This window comes from Phodopus roborovskii, unplaced genomic scaffold, assembly GCF_943737965.1.
Source record: "Phodopus roborovskii unplaced genomic scaffold, PHOROB, whole genome shotgun sequence".
In the NCBI taxonomy this organism is placed as follows: Eukaryota; Metazoa; Chordata; class Mammalia; order Rodentia; family Cricetidae; genus Phodopus; species Phodopus roborovskii.
The window spans coordinates 338,790-353,484 of record NW_026126461.1 but is presented as its reverse complement, the minus strand read 5'-3'; the positions used below and the strand labels follow the sequence as shown (position 1 = coordinate 353,484).

Below are 14,695 nucleotides of genomic sequence, written 5' to 3'. Positions count from 1 at the left end.
CCCTCTTTCCTCCCTACTCTTCCTTATGTGGAACCCTCACACTTAGAACTGAATTGTGCGCTGGACATGAAGATGAAGGCACCTAAGAGTTTAACTCCAAGGGGCATCAGTGCCAGTAGGAGCTTGGAGGGCCAGCGGGGTGTAGTGAGGGGGTGTCTCCAGGAGAGCTATGTGGAGGTGACCCACCACTGTGAGAATGGCTATTTTTGGGAAAGGGCTGTCTTGAGTGGTGAGCTTCGGAAATGAACTCAGCGTTTACAGGAAGAGAGAGGCCTCAGCGCAGGAAGGGCAGATGTGGCCTAGCTGAAGAGAAGGGCAGATGTAGCCTAGCTGAAGAGCTGGAGAGGCCCATCTGGAGTGTGAGCAAGTAGGCAAAGCTTTATTTCAGTGCTAGAGATTGAGTCCTCCCTCCTGAAGCTACTTCGTCTGCAGGGCTACGTGGTCAGAGGACTGGAGGGCCAGGAGATGGATAAGGTAGGCCTCTCCCTGGGGTTTCTGCAGCCTGGAGGGGCTGCTGAGACCTCCAGAGAGGTGCCTTTAGATTGTGGAAGGCAGTAGCAATCCACCGAGGACATGTCTCATCCGGGAGAGAGAAAGGAAGAAACACTTGTCTTACTCCAGGGACCGGTTTCTGTCTATGGAATGTGAGCCCTGCCTGAGCCGTGTACTGATGTCGTTCTCCGCGTCTCTCCCCTCCATCCCATCTTCTGTAAAGGGCCTGCTGCAGACCTCTCATCCCGGAACACTCCCAGCCACACTCCTTCCCTTCCTTTCTTCATTTCTCCTCTCCCTCCATCCCCCTTTTCACGCAGGCCAGGCTGGCTTCAAACTCCTGATACCCCCTGCCTTAGTTCCCACAGTGCTAAGATCATAGGTGTCCAACATCAGGTTTGGCTTCTTGGCAATTCTTCAAACTATGACCCTTAGAAGCAGGTGGATCTTTGTGAATCTGAGAGAAATCCAGGCCAGGCAAGGCTACACAGTGAAACTCTGTCTCAAAAACATCAAACCAAGGGGGCTGAAGAAGTGGCTCAGCGGTTAAGAGCATTGGCTGCCCTTCCAGAGGTCCTGAGTTCAATTCCCAGCACTCACATGGTGGCTCACAGCCATCTATAATAGGACCTGATGCCCTCTTCTGTCATGCAGGTATACATGCAGAGAACTCCTATATAAAATATAAATACTAAAAAACAAAACAAACAAACAAACAAAAAAAAACCAAGGCAAAACAAAAACCAGCAGAGTAAACATCTGGTCTGACCGTGCTGGCTCTCAGGCAGCTACTGTCCCTGGGCTCTGACACACTGATGGGCCACCACACATTCCCACCAGGCAAATTACCATGTTTCAGGCCCCAGAGAAGTCACTTACACTTTTTAGGATACAGGAGCCCTCTATGACCCTGTATATCAGCTGGCTGAGGTGGCACACACCTTTAACACCAGCATTTGGGAGGCAGAGGCAGGCAGATCTCTTGAGTTTGTCTTGAGTTTGAGGCCAGCATGGTTGAGTTCTAGGACAGCCAGGACTACATAGGAAAATCCTGTCTCAAAAAAAAAAAAAAAAAAAAAAAAAAAATTCAGTATGCCTAGCATGTGTGGGTTGATCCCAGGCACCTGATGCCTAAGTGGGACACCAGGCCTCACGACATCCTACCTGGTGCTATGTCCACTGCTCGGGTCCTGGACCACGTCCTTTGGCCAGGGGGGGGCAGCTGTGGGAATCGAGCGAGGCTCTTGATGTCCGGCTGGTAACCACTCTCTTGGCCTGGGATCCATAACTGCTGGGAAAAAGATAGGGCCCAATACACACCTGCCCTGCAGTCCCCTAGGATGTTCATTCCTGGGCTGGGCTGCATACAAAGGAAGACATGACCCCAGGCCCATGTGTGCTGGCTCCCAGACCCTGATCTTCATGGACCTAGGCTTATTAGCCCTGCAGCTTGGGATGCTGTGGGTAAGGTGCACGGTATGGGAGGCATTGCATCTTCCTATGTGCCTTCAGTTTCTCTGCCTTGGGGGAAGCCAATAGTCACCTGACTGTCTCCCCACACCAAGCTGGGAGGTTTATTTATTACAAACAAATATACCTAGGTCTCCTGTACTTGGAATTGCTAAGTCTGGCAGCTTTGTATTTAAGATAGAAAGAGCTGGGCACTCAGTGGCCTGAGGAGATTCCATCAGGTTGGACCCTCAGCGTGCTCACAGGGCTAACACGTGGTCACTGGCACCGTCAGGCTGCCGGGACAATTGAACATTGTGCGGAGCTGTAGAGGTTGCCTGTTTCAGCCATATGCCCAGGGTGGCTCTGTGACAGGGTCTGAGCTTGCCACTCCCTTCATCCAAGCTCCTTTCTAGTCTCCACGTAGAAAACGCTTCTGTCCCCACTTGAGGTGTGACTACACAATCTTTTTCTTTCTTTTGTTCTTTTTTTGAGGCAGGGTTTCTCTGTGTAGCCCTGGCTGTCCTGGAACTCACTCTGTAGAGCAGGCTGACCTCAAACTCAGAGATCCTCCTGCCTCTGCCCCCCCAGTGCTGGGACTTAAGGTGTACGTGCCAATTAGTTAGTCTTTTTGTTTTTAAATTTTCTCTTTCTTAATTCTATATTAAGTATAAAGGAACCTGTCCTACATTTCTCCTCAAACCCAGAGCAAGAGGCTTTTTATTGACCCAAACAAGAAATCCGTTTCTGAAATGGAACCTAAAATGTAGTTTGGTCTCTAGTGTATCTGGGTTTAGAATATTCTGCTTCTGGCTCCCTTCTCTGAGGGGTCAGGGCAGGACTTGTCTGCACTCTCTGAGCAGTGTGCTGGAACTAAGACCAGGAGACAAAGGCTTGGCATACTGTGTTAGACCTGCATTAGACCCAGGCACTGGCTTTGCATGGGAAAACCACCACTCATAGCTTTCCAGGGCAGGAAAGACCTCCAGGCCTGCGCTTCCTTGGGTCAGGGTACAGTGACAGCACAATGACAAGCAGGAGAGAACAATGGTGAGCTCCCTGGAGCCCCTGCTGAGGCTTTAGGTCCATCCTTCCTGTGATGGTTAAATCTTGGTTGCTCTTTTTTTATGTGTATATGTGTGTGCCCGAGTGTATGGCTGTGTACCATGTGCATGCAGGAACCTTCCACCATGTGGGTGCTAGGAATCCAAGCCACCTAAGCCAATCCAGTTCTTCTTTTTCTTTTCTTTTTGAGACTGGTTGTCATATGCCTGGAACTCACTATGTAGACCAGGCTAACCTTGAACTCAGAGAGATCTGCTCTGATGGTTAGTCTTAATTACCAAATCGACACAGTCTAGAATTTGACAGGAAGGGAGTCCCAGTGTGGGTGTGTCTAGATCAGGTTGGCATTTGGGCATGTGGATGGGGATCCTTGGTTAATAGGAAGACCTATCCACTGTGGGTGGAGCCATTCCCTGGGCAGGGCATCCTGTATTGTGTAAGGATGCAGAGAACGTGGAACACTAGCTTGCATGCATACTGATGTCGCTCTGCACTTGCATGTGGGTGTAATATGACTGCCTTGACTTCCCCACAACAATGGTTCTCACCAGAACTTGTGAGCCAAATAAACCCCTTTCCCTTAAGTTGCTTTCGCCGGGGTATTTTATGGCGGCGACTAAGGCACTCCACTTCCTTTGTCAATTCCCTCGTCACATGCCACTCTGTGGATTCTGGGGTCGGTCCCACCCAAGTAAGATGGGCCACGGTGAGAACTGGGATCTGGGATCCCACTGGTGCACACAGGCAGCTACTGGGACAGACTGATGGGACAGGCGTGACTCCTCTGTGGCAAGTCCATTTCAGGCAGTGCTGAACCCCACATCTGCTCACCTGTGAGATTTCTTGTTTTAAGGCGAGATATCAGGATGTAGCCCCAGCTGGGCCTGAAAACCACTTGCTATGTAGACCAGTCTGGCTTTGAACTTGCAGCAATACCCCTACCTCTGCTTCTGAGTTCTGGGATTACAGGGCCTAACTGGTATGTGGTCCACACTCAAGTTATGTGTTGGTGGCTGGGGAAGAACTTTCCTCAGGCTAATTAGTGTCCAATGGGAAGAAATAAAACGGTGGACAAATGGAGCAGGGAGAGTTTTAGCCATCATTCCCTCAGGCCAGGGCTGATGAGAGCTGCAGAATCTCATGAGACCCCCCATCAGAGGGGGCAGGCGGCCAACAGATTAATTGGCATTGTGTCCTCAGGGGCTGGGTGGTTGTGGTTGGGCCAGATTGAAAGATGGTAGAGGAGAGGCAAAGTCGACGCCAGGAACAACAAATGCAAATCGAATGCCTCAGAGGCCTGGCTAGCAGAAGATGATGGAGACGGGGCTGAGGCTTAGTGTTATGAGGCCAACTCGGAAGTGGGAGGCAATGGAGAGTCTGGGACCCAGACTGGCTAAGCAATTTGGGCAGGGTATTAGAACACCATCCCAGTGCCTGGAGCAGACTATCAGGGTGTGCTCATCCGGGAGGAACACCTGCCCACATTAGGCAGGGGCCCTGGGAACTTCTCATAACTACCAAGGCAGAGTGCCCTGATGGGACTCACGGAAGAAACTGGAATTTGCTAAGGCTGAAAATGATTCATATCCACTCGTATTCTTTTTACATCTGTCGCTGTCTCCCTCTCTCTTCTTCCTGTCTCTCTCCTCCTGCCTCACCTTCCTCCACAGGATCCGTGTAGACCAGGTTGGCTGGAACTCACAGTCCTCCTCCTCTGTGTGGCCTGAAGTTGGCTATTCTTGAAAATTAGTAATTATCAATGTTAACTTTGGCCACTGTCACCAATGCCACCTAGCCATTTCTATGCACAAGCTCAAGTACCCCTGAACCCCAACAGCATGACGAATCTGTCTAAGAGGCACAAACAGGTGCTGGTGGTGTGGCTCAGTGGTAAAGAACTTGCCTGGCGTGTATGAGGACCTCAGAACAAAGTGCATCCAAAGAGACCCTCCCTCCGGATCAGCAGAACCAGGACACATCCCTAGGCGCCGAGCTAATCCCTAATGGTGAAGGCATTCTTAGTAGGACTTACAGCTGCAAATGCACGCCAAATGACCAACGTCCAGAGACTTGGCAAAAACCCTGAAGCTGCCCCTAACCACAAGGACCCTTTAGTGCCTCCTCCCGGGTTACAGGGACTTCCTTTGGGCTCTGTGACAAGCTGGTTCCTCAGCATCTGGGGCATGGGAGCCTCTGATTCTAACCAACTGTGAGCTGAGGGATCAGATCTTCTCCTGAGATCTGCTTTGCTACTCTGTGGCTTTTCCTCTCTGAATGGAGATGAGAGTCTTATCTGGCCTACTCACAATCCTTTCAATTTCCTCTTGAAAATTAAAAAAGAAATACTCGGTATATTTCTGGGTCAAACGCTCAACCCCCTGCCACACCCCATCCCTGGCATCTAAAATATACTTTTATGCCTCACCAGTTCACCACTTTCTGTTTAACTCACTGACTGACTTGCTTCAAAACACATTCCGACCTCAGGGCTGTTTATGTGCTCAGCCGCACACTCTGACACCACGGAACCTTTAACACGTGGCTGACCCCTCAGCCTGAGACACTGAGGTTCTGAAACCTGGTCACAGGTTTACATTGGGATGGTTTAGGTAAGGTTTGGGAATGTCCCTGGAGGGTTCATTTGGCAGTATAGAGGTGGTGAGACCTGCGGATGTAGGGTCTAGGCCAAAGTGATTAGGTCAAGGGGGTGTCGCCACCTAGGGGAGGGTGTTGATGTAGTTACTATGGGAACCTCATTGGTCCCCTCAAAGATGAATTGCCATAAAATCAAAAGAGCAAGCCTGTCCCTCCATGGCTGCTGGCTTCTTGTCTTGCCATATGCTCTGGGACTTGTGTGCATGCCCACCATAGTGCCATCTGCCACGCTGTGACATAACCAAGAAGATCCTAGCAAGAGGTCAAAGCAACGGGAGCACAGAGTCTTATATTTCCAGCTTCCTAAACTGTGAACTAAACGAACCTTTTTTAAAATAAAGTATTCGGCCCCCGGGGCTGCAAAGATAGTTGAGTCGGTAAAGTGCTTGTTCTGAAAACATGAAGCCTGAGTCCATTCCCCGGCACCCACACAAACACCAGGGCACGGCAGTGTGTGCCTGTAATCCCAGTACTGCAGAGGTAGAAACAGACCCATCGCTGGGGCTTGCAGGCCAGCCAGTCTAAGGGCATCAGTGGGTTCCAGGATCAGTGAGAGACCCTGCCTCAAAAACTAAGTTGGAGAGTGATAAAGACACCTACTGTTGACCCTGGCACACACAAAATAAAGCACCCAGCTGCAGGCATTTTGTTATAGCCATGGAAAGTGGACTAAGCCAGACAGCAAACTGAGATGGCTACTCCAAAGTCTCATATTGAGTTCCAGGAGCGGCTAGATGTGAGCGGTAGACACTGTGCTTCAATGGGACCTGGAAGACAAGCCTGCCACCAGATCTGTCTGCGATTAGAGACCTGTGGATTTCTGTGACCCAGAGCTGTGGCCAAGGCCAGAGAGCTTCCCAGGAGCAGGTGTGGGCTCTGCTCATCAGTGTTCTTACATGAGGAGGATATGCCACGCCCAGCATCACCAGCTTTGGCCCCTTTGCAGATGTCCGGCTGAGTGGCTGGCAGGGCCTGCAGGCAGCTATTTCTGGCTTGTTGGGCATTCTGGGTAGAGACCAGATGGGCATTCTGGGCAGAGACGAGATGGTCTCCCAGTCTGCAGAAAAACATGAAAAAAGCCAATAAATACAGATAGCAAGGAGGTATTTGAGGCAGGTTTTCTCAGGGATCCTGGAGCGCACTGATTCAGCTAGACTGCCTGGTTTCAGAGCACCACAGAGAGATGCAGGAGGTGGCTGTAACTGAGGTTATTTTGGGGAATGGACATTTTAAAACTTTTTGTTAGTTTTGCCTTTTGAAGTTAAACAATGTTACATTTATTCAGTGTGTGCATGTGCCTGTATAAACAATGTTACATTTATTCAGTATGTGCATGTACCTGCACTTGGAGTAGTTGGTCCTCTTTCCATCTTGTGGGAATCTGGTATTGAGCTTAGGTCATCAGGCTTGGTGGTGAGTGAGCACCTTCACCTGCCCCACCATCTCATCTGCCAGCATTCTTAAAAGATAGCATTTCAAGTAGCCCAGGCTGGCCTTGAACCCATCATGTAGCTGAGAACTACCTTGAACTTCTGACCTTCCTATCCCCTTCTCCCAAGCGCTGGGATGGCAAGTAGAGCCACTACCTAGATAAGCCACCTCAGGGTTTCTCTGTGTATCCCTGGCTGTCCTGGAACTTGCGTTGTAGAATAGGCTGACCACAAACTCAGATCCGCCTACCCCTGCCTTCCGTGTGCTGGGATTAAAGGTGTGTGCCTCAACTACCTGGCTCTAAAGCACCTTTTAAATTAGTAGTGGCAGAAGCCAGCAGGCTCTGTGAGGTGGCAGCTGTACCTTATACCTGCTAGTCCCCTTTGTGAATTCATAACATTACAGGGGTTAGCACATGTCTATTACATCAGAACATCTCAAGCGCTGTGGGTTGCTCAAGGCCCAAACCACTTCTCCAAGGACAAGGTTGACTGTCACATCCTGTCACGTAAGCTCTGAACAGAGGCTGGCTGAGCACGGCTGAGGCAAGTTGAGTTCTTCTACAGTGAGTGATGCTGTGTTGGCCCCAGGCTGGAGAGATGGATGGGAGTTTCTGGTCCAGCCTTGCCATGCCATGCTAGATGTGGAAAGAGACAGGTCTGGGAGACAGGAAGCTCTGTGTCCACTTGGACGTCTCTAATTGTGTGTGTGCAACAGAGCGCTCACTCACTCCAGCAAGGACACCCTGGTCACAGACTCAGCAAGGGCTTAGTGAGTCAGAGCACGATGACAAGCTTATGCCTGCCTAGGGTCAGATGTGGGAAAATGCTGTCAATAAACACAATTCCTTATGGTTCAACAAGGACAAGGAGAGACTTCTCAATATGGTGCCAGGCCTGCACCGAGTTAGAGGTGAGCTGGGCCTGGGGGCAGGTGGCCATTCAGCCTCCCGCTCTGAGTTGGGGTTTTCTGGAGGCAGAGAGAGAAAGAAGTGGGGGATTTCAGGTAAGGTAAAGAGGGATGACAAAAGACATTTGAGCCCCAAGGGAGACGAGGAGCCAAACAATGGTGTTCTGTGTTAGGACTCCTCTGTGGTCATGGCGGGAATGGGATGGCAGGGGAGAAGGGTGGGAGGGCTCAGTGACAGCCCAGAGGGCAGGGGCAGGGGCAGGGGAGGAGGGTGGAGTCTGGCTGTGCTGTTGCAGGGGTTCCTGTTAGCCCATGAGGCAGGGCCTAAGACTATCACGCTGAGCCTGCAGACACTGACTGTGAGGCACCTCTCTAAGTGCAACTGGGCTGGGGTGCCGTGAGTGAGCATGGGTGCCGTGAGTGAGCATGGGTGCCGTGAGTGAGCATGGGTGCCAGGAGTGAGCATGGGTGCCGTGAGTGAGCATGGGTGCCAGGAGTGAGCATGGGTGCCGTGAGTGAGCATGGGTGCCGTGAGTGAGCATGGGTGCCAGGAGTGAGCATGGGTGCCAGGAGTGAGCATGGGTGCCAGGAGTGAGCATGGGTGCCAGGAGTGAGCATGGGTGCCATCAGTGAGCATGGGTGCCGTGAGTGAGCATGGGTGCCGTGAGTGAGCATGGGTGCCGTGAGTGAGCATGGGTGCCGTGAGTGAGCATGGGTGCCGTGAGTGAGCATGGGTGCCGTGAGTGAGCATGGGTGCCGTGAGTGAGCATGGGTGTCAGGAGTGAGCCATACTGTCCAGAACACAGCACATAGGAGGAAGCTAGGTTATGGCAGAAGGCCAGTCTACAGTGGCAGGGGCAGGGGCAGGGGCAGGGGCAGACAGTCACTGGGAGAGGGTAGGATTAGTAACTGCAGTGGGTTCCAAGAGTTGGGAACTGTGAGGTCACCTGTGATTCTGGAAGTCACTGAGCATTCAAGAGTAAGTTCAGACTGGTGCACGGAGCCAGCGAGGACCTAAATGGGAGGGGACAGCAATCAGGTAGAGAGGCTAGGGAAGCCGGGGAGGGGTAGAAGACAGCGAAAGGGCATTGGGTGTGGGGATGGGAGCAGCGGGCTTTGGGAACTCGGAAGGGTTAGTTAGGCCGATGTGGACAGGAGTCATGTCTGGGGCGCACAGCGTAGACAAGGCTGAGAGGGCAGGGTCATGCACCAGTGTTTACTTCAGCCGCTCTGTTCCTGATGATAAAACCAGTGTTTATCATGAAAAAAATTAGATAATACAAAGGATGGGTAGCACGGCCTCTGCCACAATACCTACAGGTGACCACTTAACTGTGATCCGTTTAGGTGTTTTAAAACAGTTGGGAATGCAGCCCTACAGATTACAGCCAGGATATCTGAATCTTCTTTGAATCCCCCCCAAGACAGCGCCCCTTACCAGCAGGAAGTAGTTTGGAAAGAACGACGCCCAAATTCCCAAATATTGTGTATAAATTTTTGTTTTCATTTAATTGGACTTTGTTATATAAAATTAAATAAAATTTAAAAAAAAACAGTTGGGAATGTGACTCAGTTGGTAGTCAGCCTGCCTGGCATACAGGAGGCCCTGGGTTTGATCCCCGGCACTGCATTAACCAGGCATGTTGATAAAGGCCTCTAACCTGGCACTTGGGGAGGTAGAGGCAAGAGAATGGACACGTGAAGGTCATCCTCAGTTAAATATGATTCCAGACCAGCCTGGGCTACCTGAGACCCTGTCTCACTGTGGTGCGTATCTTAGGGAGGCAGAGTCAGGTGAATCTCTGCAAATTCAAGGCCAGGCTAGTCTACATAGTAAGTTCCAGACCAGCCAGGGCTGCATAGTGAGACCTTGCCTAAAAAACATGGCATGCATGTACCACCACACCTGGCTTTTGTCTTACAGAGAAAAAGAAAGAAAGAAAGAAAGAAAGAAAGAAAGAAAGAAAGAAAGAAAGAAAAAAAGAAAGAAAGATGGCAAAGAACCAGAAACGGGGTTTCTTTGTAGCTTTGGAGCCTGTCCTGGAACTCACTCAATAGAACAGGCAGGCCTTGAACTCACAGACATCCACCTGCCTCTCCCTGCTAAGTGCTGGGATTAAAGGTGTGTGCCACCACCACCTAGCTGCCAAAATGTACTTAAAAGAACCGGGGACCTGGCTCTTTACGGGTGGCCAGTAATACCCCTTTATAGTTCACTTCTATTCAACAACATATTGCCACATTGTGAAGGTCTCCCATGTCATCAAGTATTCTTAATGCTGCTACATATTTCCAGTACTGTTCAGGACCATAACTTGGACAGCCAGGCTGCTATACTGGGCATGTGGATATTTCTTCATAACCAGCACAGTAACAAGAACCCCTGTGCAGATCTATGCATTACAGTGTAGAGCTACTGACCCAGAAAGCACTGACCTCTTGACTCTGTGGGGCACATTAACTAAGCGTCCCCAGGAGTGCTACGGTTCTTGATTTATGTGGAAGCAATGAGGCCTACCAAGGGGCTGGTGGTTGTGAGTGGAGAATCAAATTCTTGCGTGTGATTTCAAGAAGTGGGAGTAGGAATTCTCATCACCATGACTCCTGGCCGTCAGGCGGCTGCGGGTTTTCTGAATACTGTCACATTCTTATCAAGTCACACTGAGCAGACCTCTCCATGCCTTTACTCGCTACATGATTTGCTCTGAGTTCTCAGCGCAGGTGTCACATCTTCACTTATTTTTGGGTCCCCAGGACTGGGTTCGTACCCCATTAGTCACAGAAACGAAAGAAATCAGTTATGGAGGTGGCGGTGCACACCCATAACCCCAGCTCCGAGGGGCTGAGGCAGGAGGACAGGCGAGTCTGAGGCCAGCTTAGGCTGTAAAGTGTGACCCTGTCTCAAAAAAAAAAAAAAAAAAAAAAAAAAAAAGTTAATAAATCTACCTGGCAGAGGGCGGGCGGGACTACTGAGTCAGGGAGCCTCTCACGGCTGGGCAGGTCACCCTGGTCAAATTCCTCCCAGACATGACCTCCAGTGGAAAAGCATGCTCCAGGGTCTCTTCATAGGACAGGCTACCTGGCCCCAGAATGAACTGTGCTCCTCGGTCAGGTGTTAAATTCGTTAGATCCACGGTCACCCGTGACTGAAATGCCCTTATGCTTCTTACAGCATGGCTGCCCTGCTGTGAAGCCAGGGTCCTGATCATTTTCTAAAAGTTGAAGAGATTGTTGTCTTCTTTCCCATGCCCAACAGGGATGTTATCAGTCCCCCTTGCTGCTTCTGTCCCAAAGGACCATTTAAACTAGGATGACAAGTACTCACCTGTCACTGTTCTAGATCAAAACACACAACCCCTCAAATGTAAGTGACCCATTGCAGGGCAAGAAAGGCATGCCGGAGCAGTTCACACTGCTGCTAACTTGGTGTGGTTAAGCGGTTGCTCTTTTTAAAATACGTATCTAGCTAGTCGCCATAGTGTTTGTACATATTTATGGGTACAGTGACATTTCAATACACGGACACATAGTACTAAATACACCAGGGAAACTGTATAGCTATCTGTACAAGGATGCTCTTATTCTTAGAAAGTATACGCTGAGGGTCTGGAACCTCTTTTTAAACTGTTCAGTAAGAAACAAAACAAAACAAACGAACAAACAAAAAGCTGTATAAGCTAGGCATGGTGCTACAGGACTGTGAGACTGTCTCTCAGCCACACAGCAAGTTTGAGGCCAGTCTGGACCACAAGATACAAAACAAGGAAGGTCAAGCTTGGTGGTGTACACCTTTGCTCCTAGACTTAGAGAGGCAGAAGCTAGTCTACTTTACATAGTGAGCTCGAGGTCAGCTAGTGATGCACAGTGAGACCTTGACTCAACAACAACAACAAAACACAGAATAAGGGTCTGGAAGCCTCTAATCTCTGAGGCCAGCCTGGGCTACATAGTAAGTTCCAGTACTGTCTGATCTACATAGTGAGACCCTGCCTTGAAAAACAAAACAAAACTGAACAAACTAAGGTCTAGAGAAGGCTCAGCAGTTAATGCTTGTGGTCTATCCGAGGATTAGCGTTAGCACCGGTTTTAGGTGGTCACCATCCCTCCTAACTCCAGTGCGGGAATCTGAACCCCCTCCTAACTCCAGTGCGGGGGTGGGGGGGTCTGAACCCTCTCCTAACTCCAGTGCGGGGGTCTGAACCCTCTCCTAGTCTCACTAGCAACCCTGCCTACACATAAGTAAAGCTCTTAAAAACAAGACAAGCGTGTTTGTAAATGCTGTGTTGCACATACAGAAAGTGAGTGAGAGAAAAGGCAACGTGATCTCTCCAGAACGGTACTCTCTGTTTGACTGCACACGAAAAGTGCTCCTTCTGTGTGAGAGGGAAAAGGACACAGATATACTGATTTGTGTATCAGTAATTAAAAATAAAACCCTAGAAACAGAAGCACAAGGGATTTAACCAAGCAGACCTCAGAGCACTGGTCCACGGTGTGGGCTGGGAAGTACCACGCATCAGATTCCAGGTGTGTGGCAAAGCTTGGCAAGAGCTAGTGCTGGTCACTAGTGTTTCCGGTAGCTATGCCGTGGAGCTTACAACACAGGTATTTACATCCTGCCGTCTGCTCAGTGTCTCCTGGTTTATCATAAAGTTACCACACAGAAATAATCAAACTGGTGATAGGGGTTAAGGAAAATACGGTGTGGCCATTAGGGTAAGGCCACTAGTGCCAAGTGGGTGACCACAGGTTTCAGTCAGCTTCCTGTGACATGCACACCTGTTTAGTTTTCCCAGTTTAGGAAAAGACAGGGCATGTAAATCCCAGAACAGACTCTTGACTGGCAGCTCAGAGGTCCTGAAGCACTGGTGACCTGACTCAAGTTTTATTTTTCTGTCGAGAGGTAGAAACCAGACTACAGAAAATGAACAGTGCCGGGCAGCTAAAAAGGGACATGGCTGCTTTTCCTATTTTTTTTTTTTTCTTCCTGTGTTGGGGATAGAACCCAGGGCTTCATGTTTACCCCAGACCACATAGCTGTTCTAAGAGCCTTGTCTAAAACAGAGCCGTGACACTGGAATTCTAGCATCGGGCCGGGAGAATGGACAATAAATAGGGCGGGGGGTTTAAACCGGCTGACCCCCCACTGCTCAGTAACTCCCTTCTCAAATGACCCTGGCCAGCACTGCTCTTTGGAGGTGGTTCTGGGATTCCAGCAAGTCACACGCTTCTTCTGCTTGAAGAAACAAACCTGTGTGCATGGAGAGATGGGACCTCACATGCTTTTCCTCCCCAAATCCTCAGATAAATGATGAAGAGAAGTGCTTTCCAGTATGAACACTTTATTGTGCACTTTAATACATATTCCACAGCAATTAATCCAAGCAGAGCTTACAAAAATAGACTCCCGCTTTCTGCATCCCGAACTTACGCTGGGCACCCCGTCCTGTGGCCGCCAGGGGTGACAGGCCGACGCAGGGGCTCATCCCCACTCCACTGCACACCGGCCGACCCTTTCCGCCGTGCCTTCCCAGTGTTGGTCATGATCTGGTGGAAGTAAGAAACAGGTTTAGACCGTGTGTCCCTAAGAGCTACGCAGAACCTGAGCAGGCTAAAGGGAACAGATCCAGGGACAAGATGCTACGTGAGCCAAGGTCAAGGGCAACTGTATTCCTAGCACATAGGAGGCAGGAAGATCAATATTCAGTTACATAGCAAGTCTGAGGCTAGCCTGCACCACATGAAACTCTGTCTCAAAAAGGGGGGTGGTGTAAGGACTGAGTTCAGATCTTAGCACCTGCATGGCGTCTAGTTTGTAATCCTGGCTGAGAAGTACAGACCAGGGATGCCTGGGGTAAACAGGCTAAGGAGACTAGGCAGATCCCAGAGCTCTGGATTTGGTGAGAGATCCTGCTTCAAAGTGTTAGGTGGAAAGCAATAAAAGGAAGACATGTGACATGTAGTGTCAACTTGTGGCCTCCATATGCACACACACATATATGGACACACACACACACACACATATGGACACACACACACACACACACACACACACACACACACCATGTACCAAAAAAAGGGGAAAACCTAGTAACAATAACGAAAACCAAACAAACAAAAAAGGGGGACTTCCAATGAGAGGGTTCATGCTACAGGTTACGTGGGGATGCAAAAGTTATGAGGAGTCTTTTTAGCTTTGCATACTATCACAGATTGAGCACAAAACTTAAAAAGTCGTGGGAAGAAGAAAACAGTTGAGAACTGTAGCTGCTCTAAGCATTGAAGAGGACTGGATTTTTAAAGGTGAGAAGGTAGAAAAAGCAGGCAGATTTGATTTTTTTAAAAAGCAACATTTTAACCAGGTGTAGAGGTACAAACCTGTATAATGCCAGCACCCACAGGGAGGCAGAGACAGTGTATCTCTGCAGGCTCACCTACTTCCTCTCTGCTTTGCTAGCTAGAATTTGGGCCATCCCAAGGAGCCTTCACCTGGGATAGTTTAAGGCTAGCCTGGGCTACTTAGTGAGACTGAAACAAAACTAGGAGTTAAGCTACTGGATAAGGGGGTCAGTGCCACAGGGACTACTTCCAGGTGAGTCCGAGGTTACTGCTGGCTCACTGCTTCATGGGAGCCCAACCCCCCCCCCAGTGCCTCCCATGGGATCAGACAGAATGTCACATATTTGTTCAGATG

The 14,695-nt window shown here is 49.8% G+C and overlaps 1 protein-coding gene across 1 annotated transcript in view; it reads right to left on the bottom strand.

The window, feature by feature from the left end:
• Window positions 1-13,343: 13,343 nt before the first annotated feature.
• Armc9 (armadillo repeat containing 9) overlaps window positions 13,344-14,695 on the bottom strand; it is a 91,369-nt gene continuing 90,017 nt past the window's right edge. The window contains exon 21 of the mRNA XM_051190705.1: window positions 13,344-13,548. Within this exon, the coding sequence (XP_051046662.1) occupies window positions 13,429-13,548 (120 nt within the window). The 3' untranslated portion in view covers window positions 13,344-13,428. The remainder of the gene's footprint in view (window positions 13,549-14,695) is intronic.